Here is a 26,167-nt window from a genome sequence, read left to right on the forward strand (position 1 = left end):
AACCTTGCAGGTAAGTTCTGGACTGTTTACAGAGAGGTTCGGGAACTAGATAGTTTGCCTAAGAAGCCTTCTTTTCCCGCTTGTGCTTCAACCACTCAGAACTGCTGAGATGCTTAAGCTGGCGGATGGAGCATCCTGCTTCCTGGATGTTCTTGGCACATAAATCCAGACCATGGATACGGACCCTTAGTTTAGAATGCAACCACCCACCCACACAATTCAGCAGTCTTAGAAAAGGGCCTAGGCATGGCCAACATTCATGAATTTATACATTAAAAATTACACACTGTAGTGATATAGCAGTTTTATTTCTCTGATACTTAAAAACATTAAAATAGAACATTTACATTTTCAGCAATTTCTAATGTTACATTTACAAGCTTGTACAAATAGTCACAAAACAGTAGCTTTTCCACATACATACAAGATTAAATGTATATATGAATATGCACATATATGACTATAGGGGAGGATAAAGGACTGATCAGATACCCACAACTTGTAAATAGTGCAGTGGCTCAATTATGGAATTAATTCACGTATTGAGCTAGCCTTTAAAATAGCAAAACAAAGATAATAATAATAATGAAATCCTTAACCCTTTACTTTGATTAGACCTCAGCATAAGTGCCATTGTAGAAGAAAGGTTTCTCTGACACACAGTGACCCACAACCTCTGAAGTCCATCTCTGAACTTTTGGTTTGCCTTCCTTGTCTGGACGCACAATGACTGTGCTGCGGGATGATAGCGAGGGGTCTTCGTTGAAAAAGTTAAAGGGTCGAAGGAAGAAGCCTACAGAGTTTCCAGGAGTCGCTGTGTTGGGAATGTCTTCCGAGTGAGGAATATGTAAGAAACCCACTGTAACCCAGGCTACCAAATCCTGCAAAGAAGCAGATAAAAAGTCAAACATCTGATCAATTGCTCTCAGCATAAAAATCACTCTTGGGTCCTTTGGTTCTTGCACATGCTAGTTTGTGTTTCGTGGAGATCTAGTACATCAGAGGTTTATGATTGTCTCAGAACAAAGTGTGGATGTTTAACGACAGGCAACCTTTTTTGTTATTTTTATAAACAGTCTCATCCAATGTTCACTAAGATCTGTGATGCAGTCCCAGTACCTGGTTTACAATGTTCTCGTTGTTGCGGATGTAATCCTCAAATGACACCACAGGCTCCCATGGGTCATTTTGGGTGTAAATGCTACTGCTGGTGGTCTCGCTGTCCTTGTGTCTGGTTACAGCCAAAGGGTATCTATAGTTGGAAAGAGAGGTACAATCAGAGTCTATCAGTTTCTGTAGGCATAATATCTTAATCATTCAGGTGAATATTCACATTTCTGTGTTTCTTGCAAGGAAGCAAAACAAACTGTTTGACTTGATGGCTTGGTCTTGATCTTGATCTTAGTCATTGGGTTGATTTATATCATCGTTTCTTTTTTCTTTTTTTTTTTACTCACAAACAGTAGCAGCAATATTTTAGGAGTTTAATCAGCTCTAAATGTTTTCAGTTATCTGATGATATCTAGATTACATTCAGCCCAAACATTTTTATACACCTGCTCTTTCAGCATTTCTACTGAAATCAAAGGTATTAATGCGTTTGTCCCCTATTTGTGGCCGCAATAGTAGCCTCTACTACTCCAAAGAGGCTTTATACCAAATGTTGGAACATTGCTGTGAGTATTTAATTGCATTCAGTCACAAAAGCATCAGTGAGTTCAGGTAGTGATGTTGTAAAATCAGTTTTGGATCACAAACATCACACCAACTCTATAATCTCAATATATTTAGTGGTGTTTCTGCTATTATACAGCTTAGTGCTGGTGCTTTCTATCCCTCTAGCTAAAGCACTGCTTATGTTGATCTTACGCTAATGTGCTCTTGCTCCAGAGGTTCCCATTCAAGTGCCATTGCTTTTCTGTAAAGTTAAATAAAAAAATGAGTCATCTTGTGTGTTTAAGGTAGTAGTAACTTCAAGTTTCTGCAGATGGCGATGCACGAGGATAATTGGGCTAGAAATAACTGTGGGGTGTGTGACAGGATTGATAGATTATGAAGAGGTGGTACAGTGCAGTGAGTGTCTCGTTCATTGTGTGGAAAATGGGTCACAAAGCAGATGTTAGTGATTAGCAAAAAGTAGTGAATGCATTTGGGCAACATCATCTGCAGGAGCCTGAAGTCACTACCACCTTAAACATGCAAGGAGACCAAATTTTTCTTTGCCCAGGTAACTTATGTAGGGTTATGTCATTTGCTCACCCTGCAGGCAGAAACATGTTTGACCTGTTATGAAACATTTGTTTCTGATATTCGCAATAATCATACCTTGACCATGAAATGCCGTTCTCCTCCCTCCAGCCCCGGGGCAGTACACTGTGGGCATGTGAATTAAACTGAATACGGTAACCTTTCTGGTGCCCCCACTTGTTCCTCTGATTGGGGTTGTAGAAGTGTAAATAACGAGGGAACTTCTTTCCAAAGCGGAATGCGGCACTGCGCTCCGTTTCGTGTTGTGTCTTGTACAGGATGGATTGTTTGATGGTGTGTTTGCTACTCCAGGGATTGGTGAAGTTGACATATTTCAGTTCTATCGATTCAAAGCTGTTATCTCGTCCTGGACAAGAGAAAGAACATATTGTGATTTGGGGCAGATTCTTCCATCTGTTTTCTATTTAAAAATGCAACCTGGACTTTATTAATAGTCTGTTTCCAGAGAAGTGGTTTCAACACACTGTTTCAACACCAGTATTTCTCTGTTTCAGTATTTCTGCACTTTGAGAAAGGACTGAAAGTATCTTTCATCTTCTCATTAGGTGTATGACAAAACCTGAACTGTAATTTTGATCTTACCTGCAATGTCAAGGTCCACTTTGTAGTGAATAAGATGCGTGTGCAGGTTTCCTAGTACATAGTTATAAACTCTTGTTCCATAGTTTAAACCATTTTCTGTAAAGAACGTGGCATGGATGTACCCAGTGGCACTAACACGAGACTCCATTACTCCATTCTGGTAAAAGAGGAAGTCCCAGATGTAGTCGTAGTTGTAGACTGTGGATGTGGTTCTGATCACTAGAACGTGATTTTCAAGTCCCCCAAAGAAGTTGTAGCCACCTTGGAAGTTACTGTTGAAGTGCCTCCTGAGAGGTAAGCCTGTAGTCATTTCAAAGATGCATAAGGCGTTCCTATACCGCACTGGCTTGTCAGTGTCATAGAAATGGTACATGTCCACAAAAGTAGCAATTTCTGGACAGTCAATACCTGGCGCAAGCTCATAATCGGAGGTTCCCATGGCCCAGCCCGCATCTATGTATTTTGTTTGCATGGCAGCTGGTGTGTCACCAGAGTAGAAAGCAATGGCCTCCTGCAAGCCTATTTCATAGGCAACCCTCTCCCCATTAAAACGAAGGTCAAAGATCTGGAGGCCAGCGGACGAACGAACACGGTAGGCGAAGGACCATCCTGCATACTCCACAAAATTTCTATCTATTCTGTATCTGGGGCCTTGAGGCTCCACAAACTTTGGTCCATGGATGTTTGTGTGTGTGTTGCTATGGCCACGAGGAATGAAGGTGGAGTATAGATCTTGCTCATCATGTTCAGGCAGCTTGACCTTAGAGATTGTTCCCATCTCATACTTTTCCACAAACTCCTCCACACTGTCAAAATACTGTCCATTATACCACACTTTCTCCACAGTCCACTTCTCTGGATCCAGGTCCTTGTGGTTGATAAGAATCTCAAACCCCACAGGATGTATAAAATATCCCTCAACAAACTTCTGCAGCATGATCCATGTTCGCCTTTCTCCTGGTTCCAGCCCACGAGGGGCAATGTCTGAGAAGGTCAGGCACCGATCGGTGCAGTTTGAAAAAGTGAAACCTGTGCTCTCATGCAGAATCTTGTTCACTTTTGTTGAAATTTTCTCCAAAATAGCATTCACATACCCGTATTCAACAGAAGAGATTGGACGGGACTCGAAGCGAATGGGTCGATCACCCTTGAAGGTCTTGGGCTGATGGTAACTTGGTAAGGGCAGAGGCCCAACAATGTACTCAGTTATATTAGGATGAGCCTGGTTGGCAAACTGCACTACAACACGAGCCTGGCGTGGTGGTTTTGCCTGGCCTCTGTCCAGGGCCCGGAGGGCCTCATGCTTTCTAGGAACTTGAAGTTCTATGAGGAGGATACTGTTCTTCTTGAGGGATTTGTCTTTAGCTGAAATAAGGCCCAGCTCGTTGCAGGAGTGGAGATAGTCTTTCACGGCATGCAGCTCACGAGGGGTGAGATCGGCAAACATGGAGGACCCATGATGAGCCCAATCTCGCTCTCTAGATGTAGCAGCCTGTGTGGCCAGTGAGGCTAGGAGTAGCAATAAAGACCCCCACATGCCTACCCCTGCAGAACAAGAAAATCAGAAATCGTGAAAAGATAATGCTCAATTGTAAAGCAGCTTGGAATACAAAGATCATTTGATAAAATGCCCCCATACATAGATATGACCTGTGCATCATGCATATACAGGCTGATACAAGAGCAGCTCTAGCAACACTTATTATTCACCTTTTTTCTTTCCTTTTTTGTTTAGCCATCGCCTTTAACTGAGATGAGAAAGTCAAGCTAAAACTGTAGATAACGACTCATGTGAAAATCACGTTCTTCTTGCCTGGTCATAAACTTGCTGTAAGCCTGCCAGTGATCATCTATACATGTATACAGTAAGTGTTCCCTCAAGTCCAGTAACTACGAGGTTCAAATCCTTAGAGCAGTCTGTTTAACAATAACGTCTTTCTTTGCCTCTACCCATAAGCAGGGCACTTGTCCTCAAGTCCTCAAGTGCTGCAGGCTTAATTGTTCAATGGCTCCCAAGTGAATAAGTGAGTAATTTCTCACATTTTCTGCAGTGCTTTATGGCACTATTATGTAACCCCCTTTTTATGTAGGACCTTTTCAGTGGCCCTACATTTGAAATAGAAAAGCTTGACAAGCCAGGTTGAACAATGCAGTATTAAAAGGGAAAAACACTGAATGGGCTTACCCTATTATGCTTGTTTCCAACTCTTGAGGGTTGCTCTGTTCCTTGAGTGTGTTCGTTCTGCAGCTGAAATCTGTTTACTCAGTCCAGTACGAGCAGATGTAGCTTTTGTCCTATCAGAAGGAAAGCAGTATATAAAATGAACTATTCTCTACTGCTGTTGCTGCTTTTATCAGCCACCCACTTCAAGACTGGCAACTGATTGGCCAATGGCAAGTCATAAAGCTGTTGAAACAAAGGTTGAATGTAGATGATTAGAGGTTTGCATTTATGTGAAAAACAGTTTCATGAAAAATAAACATATGTAATATTTTCAGAAACTACCATGGCACAGTGCCAGTTTTTTCTTCTTCTTCCAAAAGACAAATATTTAGGACACATAACACACACAGCTGACAGCTGATGCTTAGCACTAGTCGGAATTGGGCAGAAATCTCCTGTTTCAATCCAGTGTTGCTCCATAACTAAACGTGGGTCTTATGTTTGTGTTGAGTGGGCTGCCAAACCCCATAAATATAAATGTGTTACAACTGTAAAATAGGTTTTTATTAGATATGATAGAACATTTGCCACAAATTTGGGCAATTTTTTGCTTAACATTTTTTTTTATTTAAAGATAGGGGGGAACAGTTTGAGCTAGTGGTTTAATTCAGTGTTTCTTCAACTTGAAAACAAGGAAACCATTAAAATGGCATAGCACTCCAGAGTGCCTCCAGGACCAGGGTTGTAATATTTTTTTTTTCATAGTTCATAGAAAACACCCCTGTTCTGGTCTACGTATAGCCCACATCATTACAGTAAAATCACATCAGCACTCTTATGAACAAAAAAACTCCCAGTAGTTATGCAACTAATTTTCGGCGGCTGCTTAAAAACACCCGAACATTACGTCCACACATGCTTACTGAACATCTGACTCGCTATTGGCGTTCCACTTCAACCAGGGTGTTTTTGAAGGACCTCCATACAGGCTGGTCAGGTTCTTCTTAACCAAACTTGGCAACCCCATTCATTTATGGACCTTAGTGTAGAGGCATTGTCAAATTGAGAAAGTCTTTTTCCAAAGTTTGGAACATCAGAAGCACAATTCTATGTTTGTTCTATGGTCTTGTTTTGCACCGTCACAAACCCTAGTTAGGTGTTAATAAGTGACTCACACGATGCAACAGCTCTTCAATGCCCACAATAAGATGAAAGGTGAGAGAATATTTACAGTCTAGAAATATTTACCCCTCCTGTCTTTGTAGAGAGGTGACAGTCATCCCCCTTACCCCGATACTGCTCCCTCACATCTTTTTGTATTGAAATGACTCCTGTCTTTGTGGTGACAACCACCACCCTCCTTTGTCTTTGCCAATCACACATCCTTTGTACTTATCTTCCCCCTTTCCCCCTTCTTATTCTTTAGACTGAGCCAGACTGTTGTTAGACTGGTGGCCAACTAAGCTGTGTCAATGCACAGTTATTTGTCTTCATATGAATAAAACCGCAAAGGGAGCATAGGGAGGGTAAGGAGGACTATAGGAGGAAAACAGGAGAACAATCATCAGATGGGAAAGGGAAAAGAGGTGCATGTGGTCTGCATGAAGGCAAAGGGGCTAAACGTTTGACACAGGGCCATTCGCAAACTCATCCTTGCAACCTCCCTTTGTATCGTCCTCAGCCTACAATGATGATCACCCCGTGCTTTCTCACCCCTGTCCACCACACGTAGCTCTCACCATCATAGCTGATCAGGTGAGAAAGCTAAAACAGCTGAATGCAGGAAAGCAGTGGGTCCTGATGGTGTCAGCTACTAAAGCACTAAAGGCCTGTACATATGCACATACACATACACTACATATGCAACCAGAGTTTCAATGAGGACATAGTGAGGAAATGTTCATGAGCATGGTGAACATCTCTGCTGCTCCTGCCCAACTGTAGGCAGGAATGCTTTCATCTCTCCCTGTAGCCATCCAACTGTACAATTCTGCACTCTTAACTCATTATTCCCCATGAAACGCTGCACCTGTATGCATCATCTGCACTGGACACTTTATTACTGCTTATTTTTCAACAACCATCTTGAACAGGTACTATGCTCTTACTGTAACAGTAGACTATCTCACCATACTAACACTAACTTCCTGTTGTTTGGATTCTTTGTCAGACAGTGGCATACAGTGAGCCCCCCACACTGAAGGTATGTGAGACCTCTTGCTGTTACTGAAGGCTTATGAGCAGTCCTTGCCCTCCCTCTTTAGAGGATCTGCTCACTCAGAGGCCATGCTCTGATAGCTGCTATCTCCCCTGCTCTGCTTGCAGAAATCCCAGTTTTATAAAGAACAGCATACATTCACCTGAGAAATCTTAGTGCTACAGTTACTGTCCTCTGTGTAAGGCACTTTCACTAAGGCACACAATGTCTAAAACAGTCAACAAGGCAACAAGGCAAGTTTTGTTTTTATAAAACTCTTAAGAGAAAGTTCCTCTCTGATATAAGGCCAGTTTCACACACACACACTAAGTAACTTACTTTTCATTTCAGCCAACACTTAATATTGTTCACACAACCCTTTCTTACTTCTGTCTTCCTACCCTAAAAAACAAGACTGACTAGAGAGTAATTGAACATAGCACAGCAGATCTTCTTCAGCTTCATCAGATTTTGATGTTGACATTGAGGAATTTTCCTTATATATTTTTTTATTTTACATCAAGAATAAATACAGAATAATAATTAAAAAACTTCTTGTCCGTCCTTACTGAGTGAGATCACTAATGCTGCCTTCAAGTCATGTCTAAAACATGAGAGTACATAAACACCACTTTGAGTTGGGGGTGTGTCACAAGAAATAATTCTGATTTTTGTACTTTAAACTGCATTTTAGTCATTTATCATTAACACATGATCAAAAACAAACAGATGTTACATGTTACTGCTACTTCTTTTTGAATAAAATTATTTCTCACCTAGTGCATATACTCTGTTTATGTTTTACTGCAGAAATGCCAAAATACTAATTGGAGAAGGAGGAGGATTGGTAGGACAACACATTGGATGGATTTTTGGCCAGAGCCACAGCTTGCGTGAACAGTAGTTGTGAAATCAACCTAAACCATTATTCCTCTTCCATTTAATTTAAATGTATATATGTTGCGCTTTTCACTTTTTAATGGATGTTGTCACATATCAGCTTTACAAAGATCCAGGTCCAAGGCCAGTGGTGACAGGAGGGAGGAACCAAGATTCAAAATATAACAAAAAAAGCAATAGAATAAATGGTCAGGTCAGGTCAAATAAGGGAGAACTATGACTAATGTGAGTTCGTGTGAAGTGTTATGACAATGAGCGGGGGACACCTGCTTAGTGTAATTGAAGACAGAGATGCAAACTAAGTTTGAACTATGCATTCTGGCCAGTAGTGTTCACTTGGCATCTGTCACACCTAGATTCATCCATCAGACTACCAGAAAATGAAGCACGATTTATCTCTCTCTAGAGAGGCCATCCTACTCTTGACATTGTGAATATTAGGCTTGGGTGTAGCTGCTTGGCCATGGAAACCAATTCAATGTGGCTCGTCATAAGGATTGGCCCGTGGTGCTGATGTTGCTTCCAGAGGCACTTTGGAACTCGGAACAAGCAGTTTTTTTAGGTGTAGCACTCAGAGCTACTATTCTTGTGTATATGTGAGTTTCTAAACATTTCCACTTCACAGCACCTATTACCAGTGTTTAGTCAATAGAGACTGCATGGCTGCATCAGGCCTGGCAGGTCATTTGGTGGGGCAATGCCACCAAGGCTACATCGACTAATATGTACTCTTAACAAGAAGGGTTCTTTGACTGCTTAATAGCTGAACATTTTGGGGTATGTAGTATTTCCTTTCAAACAAGGCCTTTAAAAATGTTTTTGTCCAGGTTTCATGGGTCTATAAGCAATCATTGCCTTTACTGAAGAATTTGTAAAGGACACTTTATAAAACTAAGAGTTTTCATGATTGCATTACTGGCTGCAAAACAGCTCAGACCTGTCGGGCATAGCGTCCACAAGACATAGCTGGCATTAACCTTTTTAGCAGTTTGTGCCACAGTAGTTCTTCTGTAGGATTAGACCAGATGAGGTAGCCTTCACCCTCCATGAACATCAATGAATCCTGAACCCTTGACCCTGTCACCAGTTCACCAGTTGTCCTTCTTTGGACCACTTTTGGTAGGCACTGACCACAAGCCCACAAGATCTGCCTGATGTTTTGAAGATGCTCTGGTCCAGTGGCCTAGCCATCACAATTTGACTCTTGTCAAATGCTTGACAACTGTTCCTGCTTTGCACACATCCACTTTAAGAACTGACTGTTCACTTACTACCTAATATATAACACCCCTTCACAGATGCCATGTTAGCTCCCTGCAATAACTTGGCTTTCCATAGCCATTGCACTGCATTGGCTACACTGACCTGAATACGCGTTTATTATGTGCAGATAATTTTATGTCATTTTATTGACACTAGGTTAGCATTCCTTTTTAGTTTCTGTTTTAGTACCAAAGCAGTACATGGCATTTGTACAGAGATTTGTGTAGAGATTAACTTAATGTGAAAAGAAGGGACAGTTCTGATTAAGTAATGAGCATTAACGAGCATTTGTGGACAAAGCTTGCTAGGGTTTTCTGAGGGCAATCTCAAAATATGATGGCTTCCTCATTTGTAAAATATTTCTTTCCTGGACACGTGGGTGCCGTTTGCTCATCCCTTTCGAAGAATTACCAGTTCTGATTAGATCCTCACTCCCCTTGTTGACTTATTGTTGTCCATTGTTTTGCTGTACTATATTGTTTTCTTTCCTGGGTATGTTTATTCTGTTTGTCATGTGTCTGTGACACGACCGAAGATGAAGGGGGATCAGTCTCAGTCTGCAGGAAGTGATGTGTGAAGGCAGCAGTATTTGTGCCTTCTTTCACAGTCAAATCTCCAGGCTAGTGATACTGGTCAGGCTGCATGCCCCCTGGCCCTTCCCTATTGACACACTTTATTAAATAAACGCCCCTGAAATCCTTCCACTAAAGCATTTCTTTATAGGATTAGACCTGCACAAACAGCTCCTTAGCAAAAGGACCTGGACCCAACCTTCCTACCCCCTCCTCCTCTGGCTGACCACTGAGCAGTGTCATCAGCACAGGAACAGCTAATGGCTGACCTTGCAGCTGTGGCTTCATGACTTGTCCTCCAATTGCATGCCTCTCAGATGCTACTATAGGTCTGTGAATCCCCCGCCATTTAAAAACACCAAAAAACACCAGCCTGGCTAACAAGTGGTTCCACAATCCTTACTGAGGAACTGCATTAAATTTGTGAGCCAAAGTGAAAAAGGTGACATTCAAGCTGATATTCAAGCTCTAGAAAGAATGTAAGGTTGGCGAGAAACGGGAATGATATGTGAGAGAAGAAAAGACTAACTGAAGAGGTTCAGAAAGCAGAACCCAGCGAAACAACTTCAGAAGGCGGTAAAGGAATTGGTGTGGAAGTGGCATGAAAAAGATCTTCTGTGTGAAGATCTTTTGAAGATCCAGGTAATTCATTTCAAACTTTTTTATTTATTTTTATTGCCTAATTCTTATTTCACATCGCCTGAAATTGGGACTGCATTTTGAACCATGCAGATTTCATCACATGCCATTTTGAAAGGCAAAGGTGGGTCAGCATATTGTAAATGAGAGAAATAAGTGATATCTTGTACCTTCATGGTGCATGCGTTAGGGATTTCAGTAGCATGAAGGATTCAACTATATCAGTATCAAGGACATTGTGTGTGATTATGTGCTTTGCAGAAAGGCTTGTATCATTGCTGTTGTACGAAAATATGTCGGTATATGTCAAGTTGTAAATTATGACATATAGGTTTTTTTGTGCAACAGCTACAATATAATAACTGATCTTTATCCAGAAATTATTTATTATTTGAAATATAATATTATTTGTGAATTTTGTTTTCCAGTTTCTGCATCACTCCACCAAGGAAAATAGGCCCTCAGAGACATTATGAAGGCTTTGCTCCTATCTTTGTTGGGGTTGCGTCTGGTCATGGGAATAGGGTAAATATCTACCAATTTTCTGAATTACACTGCCAGTGTCCATTATCCACATTCAGCGTCTGCCTGCCATATTTGAAGCTCGCAATACACAGTGTAGGCTTGGAATAGGAGTGTTCTGAGACAATCCAGGAGGAGAAATTTGAGTAACCGCATTGGGCTGGGCTGGGCTGGGTTTCCCGAAAGCATCCTAGGACAAAGATTTTTAGATGCTTGAGCGGACATCATGTTGAACCATCACAAAGATAACCTTAGTGATAAAATGCTTCTGGGAAACTGCTAACTGCTGCCTGATTCCGGAAAATAGTGTGAAAGTGCGCCAGTTGAGATCACAGCATTCCTGAATCAGCAAAAAAAAAAAACACTTTTAAAGTGTTTACATTTATAAAATTGCATGTTTACATTTTTTAGACTCCTTTTTTGGAAATGTCGGTAGTGAATTATGTCACACTGCCTCTGCAAGTGAATGAACAAGCAGTATTAATTTTGCAGCTTGTAGTTTGATTTTAAAATGTGGTTTAAATGAGGTTAATTGATATTCAGTCTTAGGCAAAAGTTTGGGCACCTATGTTCAGATGACACATTTTGTTGATTTTCATAGTGAACACATCCACTTCAGAAAATAAATTAATGGCATTTTCCTGCATTTTGTTAGACACAGTTATTAGTTATTTTTATTCTATTTTTTATTTATTCATAATATTATATTTATACATTATATTTTTAACAACATTGCTCTTCTTCACATCTGTAACATGAATAAATGTTTATGGACACTCCGTCTAACGAATGCATTCAGCTACTATAGGTTTTGCCCATTGCACAGATGTGCAAATGCACACACACACACATCTCGTCTACTCCATGCAGAAAAGTATTGAACAGGACTCTGTGGAGCAGATTAACATGAACCTATTAGCACTGTGCCTAATGCCAGGCATGGACTTTAGGGGTGTAAATGATGGTGCTTCATCCAGTACATTTAGGATGAGTTGGGCAGTTGGGGATAAGGTGGGGTGATGATCATCAAACATCTTGACCTCACTAACGCTCTTGTTCCTGAATGCATTTAGATCCTCACAGCAATTGTCTAAAATCTAGTAGAAAACCTTACCTGGACAGTGGAGACAGTTACTCCAACACTCCAACTTCTTTTCAACTCATAATCTTATAAAGAATATACTGATTGGTTAATTTATCAAAGTTAAGTTAATGTTACTGCTGATAATTGTCAGAAAAATAGTGCTAGGTAGATAAATATATTTAATATATATACAAAATATGCAAATTTACCTCATACACAAAGTTTATGTGAAAGTGTTTTTTTCAAGCCTCCCCCACCCCCCCCATAATAACAATGCAAAATATAAAACAACTGTAACTTACTTCACTTTTCACTGTGTAGATTTCGCCAATGGTTGAACCTAACTTCTTCCTTTGTACGTTAGCCACTGGTGTGAACACACTGTGGAGGAGAAACTGGAGAGTATAATCACCCCCCGTTTGCAGCTTGAAGTGGAATGCTCGGAGGTGTACCAATACAACACACAAGGCTGGAGGCTGGATGTGGAGAGAATGCGTCACACACACGGGGGTGATGATGGCATTGCTTTGTATTACAGAAGACAAGGTCTCAAGGCATCCTGCTATCTATTCAAGTGAGATAAATGATAACATTAAAACCATTAAGAACATTCTTTATTATGTGATAGTTGAACTTTTTGCTAATGGTGATTTCTTTATCCTGCCGTAGTTCATTGACAGTCTTGTTTTTGTGCCAGAGGGATTTTATGGCTGTATGCTTGAGTAGTGTGTGTGTGTTCATGTGTATGTGTGTGTGTGCGCTGTAGGCCTGCAAACGTTGTGACTGAACAAGTAAATAGGACAGTGCAAGCCTGCTGTGAAGGCTGGGCGGGTCCTCAATGTTCACAGGGTAAGAGACCATCTAGCCAGTCTGGACATTATCTAATATACTGTGAGAAGAGTTAGTGATATGTTGGTCAGTGCCTTATTATGAACATTAAAGTTGTTATTTTAAAAAGGCTAAAATCTTTTTAGGCTTTCACAAATTGGTCAATAAGAGCATATGAGCTGGATATGTTAATCTACAGGTGTGGTCAGAAGTTTATTCACATTCCTAATGGACATGAATGAGAAATATGATTTCTTTGAACTGTTCTTTTTCAAGGGGCAGAATGAGTTACAACATAGATCATTAATAGACAAAAACAGAATTTGGTGCACAGGTTTAAGGTTCTTGTTTTTTTTTTCTTTCTAAAATTAACACAGGGTTAGACTTATGAATGCAAGGTCAATAATATACTTATACCCACTTACATTATTAATTCAGTGGTGCTGAAAGTTCCAAAATGTCCTTAATTTGAGGCCTCTTAACTTTCAGAAAGTGATCATGATTGATCACAGCATGGTAGCTTCCCTGTGTGCACATGAAACACGTTTGTTTGACAGCACTCATTGTAGAATAAGAAAGACCAAGAAACTCAGTACAGATTTGAAAAGAAGGATTGTAGATTTACACAGGCCAGGAATGTCTTTTAGAGTAATTTATGAGCAACTGCAGATTCCAAAATCATCAGTTCAAACAATAGTACTCCCAATTAGTACAAGTTATTGGGAGTTGTAGCCACTTTCCCAAGGTCTGGAAGAAGACACAAAGTGTCACCTTCAGCTGAGAGCTAATTGGTTTGGATTGTGAGAAACAACCCAAGAACTATCAAGACATAGGCCTGCCATGAATTGTGAGCTGCTGGAACACCAGTGTCATTGTATAAAGTTAAGCAAGTTTCACATTACCGTAAACTGACGTTGACTATTGGCCCTCTAAAATCAAAACCTCCACATGAATGAATTTTTTATGGTCAGGTCAAAGATTAAGTTGTTTGGCCACAACAAAAAATAGGTATGTTCAGAAGAGTAAAGATGCGGTATTCAACCCTGACCTCAAGCCTATTGAAAATATGAGGATAGTGCTTTAATGTCAGGTCAGTGCCAGGAAACCATCAAATTATTAAATGAAATATTAGGAGTGCTGTATACATGTATGATGTATGTATGATTTTGACCCTGTGTTGATTTTAGAAAAAACAACCAAATTCTTGTTTGTAATTTTGGTAAAATCTGTAAGGTGTTAGCAAGTTAACATTAACCATTGAAGGCCCAATATTGCCATGGCATTCATGGCCATGATGCCTGTGTGTATATGTCTGTTCAGATCATCTGAGTGTATACATTTGTTTAAAAAAATCTTCCAACAATGTAAACATTCTTCTCTCTGCCTCTTACTAGGAGTGAGTGTTAGGGGTCTGTGTTTCTCAACATGGAATTGTGAGGGGTTCCCTGGGGTTCAGAACTTCTCTCTGATGTCTGTTGAGCAGTGTTGTGGTAGCCTGTGGGGTCTGAGTTGGAAAAATGCTTCTGATCAGACTTGCCTCTCTTGCTCCTACACACTCTTGCCAGGTAAGTGGAGGCTATATAAAACTTTCCATGGTACCATTATCTGCTTTGCCTTGACTTGACTTTAGTAAACAGTAATAATTTGCTGTGGGTCACAAGCTGGATATTTGGGGGCTTGCAACCAATCAAACTCTCTGCAAGTTCACAGCTTATGACCCAGACAAATTCCTGGCTCATGACCCAGCCAAACCTTCAACTTATAACCAAAACAGATTCCACTACTTTGGCTAAAATCTCATTAGCCACACTGTCAGCACACAATCCAATTAAATTTCTTGCTCAATAACCTGGCTCAAACCTCCCAAAACTCCTAGCTCCCCACCCAACCAAACTCCCAGCCTGCTATCCAGCCAGACTCCTGGCTTGTGGCCAAGGCAAACATCTTGCCAATATTTACTTTCTCTGTTATGGGAAGATTGATGAAGGAAAAACTCCCTATGCAGCATGGAAATATAGAAAACAGTGCAAAATGAACAAAAACTAGGCAATCAACACACTCGGATGAAAGCACAGACTTCCCAGCTCTGATACATCAGGTAACAAATGCCTGTGCAGGCCAATATTATATTAAGTGTGATGTGAGGAGCGAGCACCATCTATGCACTCAGAGAGAACATGGCCAATTGTGCTCTCTCAGGCTCTGGCTGCTGATGGCAATCCTTTTGATTTACATACTGGCATGAAGTTGGCATGAAGTTACATACTGGCATGAAGTACTGATGTATTATGTTGATATCCTTGCTCAGTGTAAAAATTAAATGTCATTTTTTTGTTCGTTCTTCTGTGCCCTCAGACCCTCAGTCCTCGCCCCTACTTTTTCGCAAGGGCCTCCTTGGAGGCCTTCGAGACCCCAAGGCCTCTGCAACCTGCATGAGCTGGGGTGGAGTGCATTATCGCTCCTTTGACAGAAAGCACTTCCATTTCCAGGGCGGCTGCACCTACGTCCTGGCCTCTTCCACTGATGGCACCTGGGCTGTCTACATCAGCACTGTGTGTGATGGCAGAGGGCACTGCAGTAAGGTACAGCACATGCACCTTTTACCAGTTTAATACATAGACACTCAGTCTGTTACTGAGCCCTTGGTGTACAGAACAATAATTTGGTTCCTGAATCTCATATTTGTATTCACATTTGCCATTTTTGTCATCTCATGTTAATTACATTAAGTTTCTTCTGTCTTTTTTAGGCACTGCAGATGATGTTGGGGCTTGACCTGGTGTCTATCAATAAGAGCAACATGTCTGTCAATGGCCTCAGAATACCACAGGGCGAACCTGTTTTTCAAAACGGTATAAACGGCACCGTTGAGGTGGCTTTTTGTCAAATGTTTCAGTTGGATCCAATTGTATTCTTGCTTATCTAGTTATTATGCCGTATATGCCGCTAGATAAGATGGGTCCTTCATAAGTACAGGTCATAAAACGCGAGTGAACGTTTAACAAAGCACATCGCCAGTCACCTTTGCTTCGTGAAATGAGCTTTTTGAATGGACCGCAGAACTTGACCCCATTAGCCAGGTGAACAAAACTTGCTCAGAACTGCTCTTTATAGCAGACATAGCTTGACTTGTGGAAGTAAATGGAATACCTATACTTTAACAGCTGATTATACATTATACAATGATAGATGCAAAATAGGATGGAATGGTATTCATTGTGGGTTGCCTAAAACATGCTTGGGTTGACTGAGGTTAAGCAAATGCACAGGGATCACGTGGTCATTACGATACTCATGAACTTCTATGAACTGATGCTGTTACTGTTTGCGACCTTAAAACCATTGGGCTGTCAGCATTTCCTAACCATGTCTGATGTGCATAGCTGTTGTGGTTTTAATGATGAAAATCAGAGTTTGATTTTAAGGAAATCTTAGAGATTGTTGCAGAGCTTTAACCTTTGAGCCTGTATGCAAATATGGTCTCTGTCCTCACATTTAACACTGCCTTGATTGCCCAGGCCTTTCATTTACCTGTGATCTTGTATGCCTCTTTAAAGTTACTTTTTCATGTGGCTTTCTCTAACTGTGGCTTTCTTCAACTGTGGCATTCTCTAACTGCATTAAGGGGCTAAAGGGAATGATGTTTATAAACTGCCTACTGATTGAATTTGTGTAACCAACCTCCTACACCTGCATTCTTGGTAGGCAATTATAGCTGTCTGTTTTTTGTGTTGCTGCTAGTAGGTAATTTTCTTTTCTTGGCTAAATAATAAAATTGATCAACAGTTCCGGCTGTCAGTTTTAAAGACACTCAGACCAGATTTCACAAAAAGTGGATTTTGCTTCAACCACCAGGGATTAGTAATACTTACAAGCAGATGGCTTTTTTCTGCGAGCTGTTAAGTATAGTGTTGACAGATTTTTATTTTCCTGTTCACCCTAGATGTAGGTCACTGCATCTCAGACCATGCTGTTAAGCTGCTGTTATTGTTGTGCATATGTATATGTGTGTGTGTGTGGTATCATGTAATACTTTGAGGCAGCTATAAAATTGGATTAGCTGTGTTTATTTATAAACAGTGTTTATTGGCTCAGTAAAACACTCATATTAAAATAAATACAAAGATTAGTGTTTCTACATCACTATGTTCATTAAAACATCCAACACCTGGTTTGGTAAATCAGTGCTTAATGATGTTAAATCAGGTGAGCTAGTGATGAATTTATTAAATACACATGCTGGCTGGGACATCCAGGAGAAATTGGGAACCAAGCGTTATTCTTGTTATTTTTACTGTATTTATGTGCACTTGTGTATTTAATGCCTAATCCACTACATATGTTGCATGTCATTTCTCCACAGGAGTGAGTATCCACTGGCTGGGAGATTTTGTGTTTGTAGAGAGTGGACTGGGAGTCAGAATTAAATTCGACTTGAGCAACACTGTCTATCTGACGGTTAACACAGAGCACTTTGCAGCTACAAGGGGGCTGTGTGGTGTATATAACAACAATGCAGATGGTAAGGAATGTATTTTGAACTAAGCACAGATGGAGCTTACCTTATTACATTACAGCATCATTGTCCTCTGTTGTTGTTCCTGTCTTAGGTTTCTCAGGAATCCAAAATACACATGCATTAGTTCTCCCCTGAAACTGCATTGGAAGTATTGTAAAACCCCACATTGCATAATTTGTTTAATGGTTAAGAAGTCTCTAACACCACTATAAACCCTTCAATACTGATTAAATTAGGCATGAGGAATGGGTGGATCTGAGGTTAAACCCTTTTGATTAGTTTGGCTTGCTTTGTTAATGAAGCCAGGGGAGTACCACATTCTAAGTAGTGCAGACTTACATATTCTGCACAACTTTCACTGTCCTGGGGTCAAATTTAGTAAGGCCTAGGTACTGAAATTGTCTACATGTATACAAATGGTTGGTGTGCTGAAGAACAATAAAACATACAGTCATGCCCGAAAGTATTCATACCCCTGGCAAAGTTTGACTTAAATTTACTTTTATTTAACCAGAAATTATGTTTTTGCCTGGAAATGACACAGGCATCTCCCAGGAGATAACACGATGATGTACAAGAGGCATCATTGTGGGAAAAAATATTTCTCAGCTTTTATACACATTTGAACAAAAAGTGGCATGTCCAAAATTATTCATACCCTTCTCAATAATTAATAGAAAAGCCTTTATTGGCTATTACAGCAATCAAACGCTTCCTGTAATTGCTGACCAGCTTTTTGCATGTCTCCACTGGTATTTTTGCCCATTCATCTTTAGTGATGAGCTCCAACTCTTTGATGTTCGAGGGTCTCCTTGCCATCACCCTGATCTTTAGCTCCCTCCACAGATTCTCAATTGGATTCAAGTCAGGACTCTGGCTGGGCCACTGCAAAACATTAATGTTTTTGTCTGCTAACCATTTCTTCACCACTTTGGCTGTGTGTTTTGGGTCGTTGTCGTGCTGAAATGTCCACCGGTTCCCAAGGCCAAGTTTCTCTGCAGACTGCCTGATATTGTTGTTGAGAATCTTGATGTATTGCTCTTTTTTCATGGTGCCATTTACTGCGATCAAGTTCCCTGGTCCATTGGCTGAAAAACACCCCCAAAACATTAGGTTCCCACCACCATGTTTGACAGTGGGGATGGCTTTTTTACGCCAAATGGTGCACACATCATTGTGGCCAAACAATTCAATTTTTGTTTCATCTGACCATAAAACAGAACACCAGAAGTCTTCTTCTTTGTCCAGATGAGCATTTGCAAAGGTCAAGCGGGCTTTTGTGTGCCTTTTCTGGAGAAGTGGTGTCCTCCTTGGCCTGCGTCCGTGGAACCCAGCAGTGTGCAGTGTCCGTTGAACTGTCTGCCTTGAGATGTCGCCACCAGCAGAGTCCAGATTCACCAGGATGGCCTTGGTGGTGATCCTTGGTGATTTTTCTTCACCTCTCTCACTATTCTCCTGGCCAGCACAGGTGTCACTTTTGGCTTCCGACCACATCTTCTGAGATTTTCCACAGTGCGGAACTTCTTGTATTTTTTAATAATACTTTGCACTGTAGCCACTGGAACTTGAAAACATTTTGATATGGCTTTATAGCCCTTTCCTGACTTGTGAGCGGCCACAATGCACAGCCGCAGGTCCTTAGTGAGCTCCTTTGTCTTAGCCATGACTGTCCACAAACCAACTGCAGAGAGCTGCTGTTTTTCTCCTGTTGAGTTGATTAAAACAGCTGTTCCCAATGAATCAGGGTAATTAGGATGCTTTAAAACAGCTTGGACTATTTGGAATGGTATAGAACTTTGGATTTTCCCATATACTGTGACAGTTTTCAAAGGGTATGAATAATTTTGGACATGCCACTTTTTGTTCAAATGTGTATAAAAGCTGAGAAATACTTTTTCCCACAATGATGCCTCTTGTACATCATCGTGTTATCTCCTGGGAGATGCCTGTGTCGTTTCAAGGCAAAAATATAACTTCTGGTTAAATAAAAGTAAATTTAAGTCAAACTTTGCCAGGGGTATGAATACTTTCGGGCATGACTGTATATGTTGATATCATTGCAGTCATGTAAATGACTTGGTGTTACAGATGACTTCACTGGTAGAAGTGGAAGCATATCGCAATATGCTGCCAGCTTTGGCAACTCATGGCGTGTTCAAGATCAACGGATAGAGGTAGGTGATCAGTCATGTCATGTTTTAAGCAGATTGCAGTCATATTAGATTTGGTTGAAAAAAGGAGAGTTTGTAGTCCAACCACACTGTTGACCATGGCAAAGAAATTGTGTGTTTGTTATAATTCATTAGAAATCTAAATCGCTTTGTTCAGATATCAGTAATTTGAAAAAAGGCATTGAATTTTCTGAAAAAGGCACTGGATTGTCATTTTTCTAAAACAATCTCTGACCAAATTCAAAAAATGTTAATGTTAAATGTCAAATGTTAATGTACAAATGTAATTCATTACCAGGTAATACAGGGATTGTCTAACTTACAGATCTGAACTTGTACAATTGTATTTGTAGTTTCACTCTGTGTACATAATTCTAGAGAAAAGCATCAAAAAGCTGAAAAGCAGGCTAGGGCTGTAGGGCTGCCTATGTGAACACCTCTAAAACTGCTCTGCTTTTCAAATGGTTCCCTAAAGAACCATGTTTTTAATAGAGATGTGTGCAAGTAAATTGCCTTTACATGACGTGAAGGTTCTATGGACCTGAAAAAGATTAGGGAACCATAAGTGGTTCTTCAATGGCATCACTCAAAGAACCATTTGAAGCCTCTTTGTTATAAAGAGTGGATATCTCAATATCAAGTCAAGTCAAGTCCAGTCAGGAGGCTTTATTGTCATTTCAGCTTTATACAGAGTACACAGTGAAACAAAACAATGTTCCTCCAGGACCGTGGTGCAACACAACAAGTGCAGACAAACAAGTGTAAAAGTGTAAATAACTAAAACGGAGACTGAGACAGTAGTGCAAATAAAATGTGCATGCTATGTTAAAAACAGCAGAGTGCAGCACAGAGTGCAGCACAGGTTAGTGCGGTACTCTAGCAGCGATGTTCTAAAATAAATAACAGGTATGTGCAAAACCCAAAGTGCAACTTATGCACAACATATGTGCAAAGAGTTTCATGATGTAGTGAGGTAGTATGTAGTGCAATGCTTTCACATGCTTTAAGTGTTGTTTGTTTACTGGTCTAGGCTGGAAACTAAATCCAGTTCTCAACTTGAGAGCAGCCCATAGCTCTGTGTGAATGTGTGAGTCTGGTCTTGGCAGGGTTGTAGCGATGCAGCAGAGTTGGGCCACAGCTGTGATGTCTCAGGGGATATTAGCCTGCGCCGAAGCGCAGAATCAGCCTGTCATCAGCTCAAGGAGAGCCCGTTTTCACACTGCCATCATAGGGTGAGAGTCACACGTGTACACACTCATACACACTGTTCCATCATGCACACTTGACTCGTCTCACATTTAAATTCAGCAGTTTACACTACATAAATAAAAACGGATCACCCCTTACACACCAATCTTTTTACTGTCCTCAGGTGGATCCAGGTCCCTATGTTGATACCTGCCTGTATGTGTACTGCAGTCTGGGAGAGAGTGAGAGAGAAGGGGCTGTGTGTGACACGCTAGCCAGCTATGCTCGGGAGTGTGCCCAGCAGCACATCATCCTCAGCTGGAGGCGTCCTGGTCTATGTGGTATGTCCCTCATTTCTTTTACAGCAGGGGTCACCAAGCCTTTGCTTGAAAATCTAATCCACCTCTGCTGATCCAGTAAATCAGTGTCTGTATAATTCTTAAATAAGGTATTCAGGTGTGTTAGAATTGGATTATGTTTAAACAAAGAAATGCCATTAAGAGACATTAGGAGATCCCTTAGTCATCTCAGCTCATATATTTTAGATTTAAAAAAAATCCCAGTTACCAGATGTAAGATTTCATTGTTTCCTCTTGCACAGAAATTACTGGGAAGGTCGCTGCATAATCTTCATCAGCTGCCCACTAATCTTATCAGCTGGCTGTTCCTCAGCAAATACAAAGTGCACACTGAACGGGCACCAATAAATCACTGACTGTGGTTCATAGTGTTTAATATATTTATTTCTGTGTGGCGTTCTCTTCCCTCTCTTTCCCAGTATCAACCAATGCTGTTCTCTTAGATAACCTAGATAGATAGATAGATAGATAGATAGATAGATAGATAGATAGTTAGATAAATAGATATACATCCTGTAAACATCCAGATTGAGTCAACCGACACATAAAGGTTTGTTTAAGAAACAGATTTCTCTGTTGTAGATGAACTGAGGCACTTCACTATTTACCCTGGCCTTCTGCCCTTGTGTCTATCTCTGTCTATCTCACTCTCTCTTGCTCTCTCTCTCTCTCTCTCGGCAGAGCGAGTGTGTCCTGGGGGTCAGCTCTTCTCGGACTGTGTGTCCTCCTGCCCCCCCAGCTGTTCTTCTACTCTCTCCCCCGCCTCGGGCCAGTGTCGAGAGGAGTGCGTAGGGGGCTGCGAGTGCCCTCCTGGGCTCTATCTGCACGGAGGCCGATGTTTGCGAAAGGTTGACTGCCCCTGCTTCCACAGGCGGCGCACATACCAGGAGGGAGACACTATAAAACAGAAATGTAACACCTGGTGAGAGCTAAGGGCAGTGCTACTTACGGTGACATGCTGCGAATGAGCACCCTGCATGATTTACTGTGTCTAGAGTAATCTGTGTTCACCAACAGTTCACTTACAGCAGCAAAGGTGACCGTATTAGATGCATTCAATCATTCAGTCAGTTTGCTCATTAATCAAGGACTGTGCTGATGAAATACACTTTATTCATGTGAAATTCATTCACACATTTGAACAATGTAAATTAAAAGCAGTGTGGTATAATAATGATCCACCGTCAAAAAGAGCACAATACGTCTTACCTGCTTAACTTACCTGCTTATTGATTAAGCTTTAGAAAGCAAGCAGGTAAACTAGTATAGGTATGCTTTCTGGTATGAAAGACAGTGGGTCAAAATCAAAGCCAGTCAAAATTGAGTCAAAATAAATTAAGTAATAAATTAAGTTCATAAATTAAGTTAATAAATTGGCAGTTTTAGTCATTACTGTAGAATTACTGTAAAACACACAGCCTCAAGTGGCTTATTGCACATATAAAATGGCACCAACATGAAGTCAGATAAAAAATATATATATTATAAGAATCACAATAAACTATTATTTCACCAAGTTAAGTAGCCCTGTGGCAATAATGCTCCATAAATTTCCATTAGCATCTCTATGTGATTTCAAGTGCTTGTTAGTGTTAACCTAAACATGGTACATGGTAACTCCTCTTTCATGCGTTAGTCTAAATCTCAAACAGCCTCTTTTTTCTTTAAATATCACATCATATGTCTAACAAAAGGACTCACTGCTGGACTGTTTTTGCCAGTACACTAAAATCCATTTGAGCAGCATAACAGTCTTTGCCAATAGCACAATAGTCATCATCACTTGGCATTACTACAGATTTCAGTGGCTGTGAGGTGGTCATAGGTATATGTAGGTATTCAATTTCTGGTCATTTCGCATCACATGGTTTGTGGTTGTATCAAATTCAAAGTGAATTCAGAGTCTGAAGTAGGCTACTGCTGTGGACACAGATCATAAAGTAGCTAGATATGCTAACTCAACAGTCCCAACAGGCTATTTAACATTATGGTGGGACCGTCATGATAATTACATTAACTTAAAAATTGTTGGCTGACCTTGATATTGTCCATTGTGTTTCCTTGCTTCATAAGAATGAACGTCACCAATATTTTAGCAAGTTGTGCAATAACCAATGCATTAATAACAGGGCCATCATACGACACACAGCTGACTACAACAGGTGAAGACGCGTTATGTGAGACTTACAGGCAGATTTTGACAGGGAGTTCAAATTGCAAAAAAATCACATCTCCCAAACTATTGTTAATGAAAAGTTCACTGCTCTTTAAAATGATGTAATTGTATAATCATGATATAAGTGGCATAGAATTCTCTCAAAATGACAATAATACTGTTTAGCACCATTTTTATATTTCAATATATCGTCCAAAAATAAAGATTTATTGTGACACCCCTTGTTATGGTTGCTGGGTTTCATTATTTGTGAAATAATAGTTTACTGCAATTCTTAATTAATTAATGACTTTAATTTTTTAAAATATTATGACATAGTTTTATAAATTATTATATCATTATTACATAGTATTGTATGGCTTTTTATCTGACTTATGTTGATGCCAGTTTGTGTTTCCCTTTATGTTTTATCCATTGTGTTCTCCACTAATGTAAAAGGAACTATGTGTTTCATAGAAATAAATGAGTGTGCAGTTATTAATGTAGAGAGTAAAGAAATGGATCAGCATTTCTGTTTCTGTTATTTTCACGCTATTTTCTATTCCTATGCTTTCTTTTCTTTAGTGTGTGTCAAGGAGGCCAGTGGCAGTGTTCATCAGAGAGGTGTGCAGCTCAGTGCAGTATTATTGGAGCAATGCACATCTCCACCTTCGATAAGAAGAGTTATAACCTCCAAGCTGGTGGCTGTCAGTTCATTGTTGTTGAGGTCAGATGTGGGTTTTACTGTTAATACACACATTGTTATTCATGTTTAATGAAATGTACGATGTGTTTTGTTAATTTAACATCATATTATGGTCTAGTTCTCAAAACGTAAAAAAACAGACACACCTGGAGTAATGAACATCTGTATCACTGTGCTTCTACAGGACTTTGTGGATAAGAAGCTTACAGTGACCATGAGAACAGGGGAGTGTGTGATGGGAGGTGGCACAGGCTGCCCACAGGAGATGTCCATTACTGCACTCCATACCACAGTGACTGTCAACAACAAAGGTTGTCTCTTATATAAGCCATTATTCTGTTTCTATACTCCTCTCTGTCTGCTTGTTCTTATGTTCTATCAGTCCATCCATCCGAATTTAGTTGGTGTCCAAATACTTTTTTTAGTTTTGTGCTGATGCTACAAGGCTAATATAGCTAAAGAGTCAATATTAGACTATTGTGGTTTCTGATTATTTTTGGCTCCCTGTTATCTATAGATGTAAAGAATCTTCAAGATGGCATTCCTGTTTTGAACTGTGCAATATGTTTTGTCTGTTTTTATAGAAACAGTATGTGGGGTTCTGATTTGCCTTTCTTACTAGCATATGAGCAAGTCGCACTAAAATCAGCCAAAAATAAATCAATCAAATGTCATTTTGTTGAAAATTCAAATTTAAACCATTTGTAAAAACAAATTCTCCACCAACGCATTTACGTATTGATTTGTCTATTAATTTAGGAATCACTCTTCCTGTGTGTGTGTGTGTGTGTCTCTCTCTCTCTCTCTCTGTGCCTCTCGTTTTTCTTCTCAGGCTCAGTAATGCTGAATGGGCAGCCAGAAGCTTTGCCAGTGTTAACGGCTGATCTGGCAGTGTGGAGAGCCACCTCCAGCTTCCTGCTGGTCCAGGTGTTTGGGGCTCGGCTGCTGTGGCACACGGATGGCCCTCTGGTAGTCATCACTCTGGAACCAGGCTTCGCTCATAAGGTACATTGTATCTTCACTACTGATTTCAGTACAGTGAGCTGCATCTCAGAAATCTGCTGTTATAGCTTTGCTGATATTAAGTGTTCCTCCTGTAATATGTATGTGTTTTGTAATGGCACATACAATACTCGACCATTGGCCAGTACAGTTACATTGCACAGATCAGTGCAAATCAGGCACAGTTAATGAAAAAGACATCCGTTTGTGCTTAACTGATAACCTAATGGATCTCTGAGCTCACCATGTTGAATACTTTCCGTATGTGTTTGTGTATGTGTATGATCTGTGGCAGGTGAGGGGGTTGTGTGGAACACTGACCTGGAATCAGCACGATGACTTCACCACACCAGAGGGGGATGTTGAGAACAGCGTGCCCTCCTTCACTGCCAAGTTCAGCTCTGGGTCATGCCCCTTGCCCTCACCAGTAACTTCTGACCCCTGTAGCACCTACACCCAACGCAGACAGTACGCAGAGAGTGTCTGTGCCGTTCTCCACAGTGTTGTGTTTCAGGTTGGCTGATTACTTTGGTTATCTGCAAAAATTGTTACCCGTTTATCACCTTTTATTCTCCTGTTTGGTTTGATGATAATTGTAGAATTTGTTTTCACATTTTTATAGAATTTTCAGAATTTGTTCAGTGTTTTTAGTGGCTTTCTTCTCTGTGATTTGTTGTGGCACAAGCACAACGCAGATACACTAGATTCAGCTTCCCTTTTGGGACGCTCCAGCTCAAACTCAATAAGCTGTGGTCTAATGGTGGTGCGGTACTTTTTACACACTATGTAGTCTGCAGGTTAGGACACACATTTATTGGGAAAACTGCCTCATGGCACTACGTTTTTACTAGCTTTCCCAACATTTAAGGTATGGACAATCACATTGTCTAAAAGGTTTTTGTTTACTGTTCTCCTCTAAGGATGTTAAGGCAGTTAGTAATGCTATGCACACGGAGAGACCCTCTTTTTGCTGCTTTAGGCGTTGGCATGTAGAAAGATAAATGTCTTATTACCTGCGCAACATACACTCTCAGCACCTACTGATTAC

The 26,167-nt window shown here is 40.4% G+C and overlaps 2 protein-coding genes across 2 annotated transcripts in view; one reads left to right on the forward strand and one right to left on the reverse strand.

The window, feature by feature from the left end:
- Positions 1–316: 316 nt before the first annotated feature.
- On the reverse strand, positions 317–12,604 carry aoc1 (amine oxidase copper containing 1). The gene is made up of 6 exons (XM_072679965.1): positions 12,494–12,604; positions 5,036–5,145; positions 2,851–4,395; positions 2,326–2,614; positions 1,120–1,252; positions 317–881 (listed from the first exon to the last, which is right to left on the reverse strand). The coding sequence occupies exons 3-6, from the start codon at positions 4,385–4,387 to the stop codon at positions 612–614; spliced, it is 2,229 nt and encodes a 742-aa protein (XP_072536066.1). The 5' UTR covers positions 4,388–4,395; positions 5,036–5,145; positions 12,494–12,604; the 3' UTR covers positions 317–611.
- sspo (SCO-spondin) overlaps positions 11,054–26,167 on the forward strand; it is a 92,950-nt gene continuing 77,836 nt past the window's right edge. Inside the window, 15 exon segments of the mRNA XM_072679964.1 lie at positions 11,054–11,110; positions 12,556–12,765; positions 12,958–13,040; positions 14,414–14,584; positions 15,375–15,601; positions 15,769–15,871; positions 17,383–17,541; positions 19,627–19,712; positions 20,816–20,941; positions 21,082–21,238; positions 21,938–22,178; positions 23,997–24,138; positions 24,302–24,428; positions 24,950–25,122; positions 25,415–25,633. Coding sequence (XP_072536065.1) covers positions 11,058–11,110; positions 12,556–12,765; positions 12,958–13,040; positions 14,414–14,584; positions 15,375–15,601; positions 15,769–15,871; positions 17,383–17,541; positions 19,627–19,712; positions 20,816–20,941; positions 21,082–21,238; positions 21,938–22,178; positions 23,997–24,138; positions 24,302–24,428; positions 24,950–25,122; positions 25,415–25,633 — 2,277 coding nt within the window. The 5' untranslated portion in view covers positions 11,054–11,057.

Source organism: Salminus brasiliensis, chromosome 5 (genome assembly GCF_030463535.1).
Source record: "Salminus brasiliensis chromosome 5, fSalBra1.hap2, whole genome shotgun sequence".
Classification (NCBI taxonomy): Eukaryota; Metazoa; Chordata; class Actinopteri; order Characiformes; family Bryconidae; genus Salminus; species Salminus brasiliensis.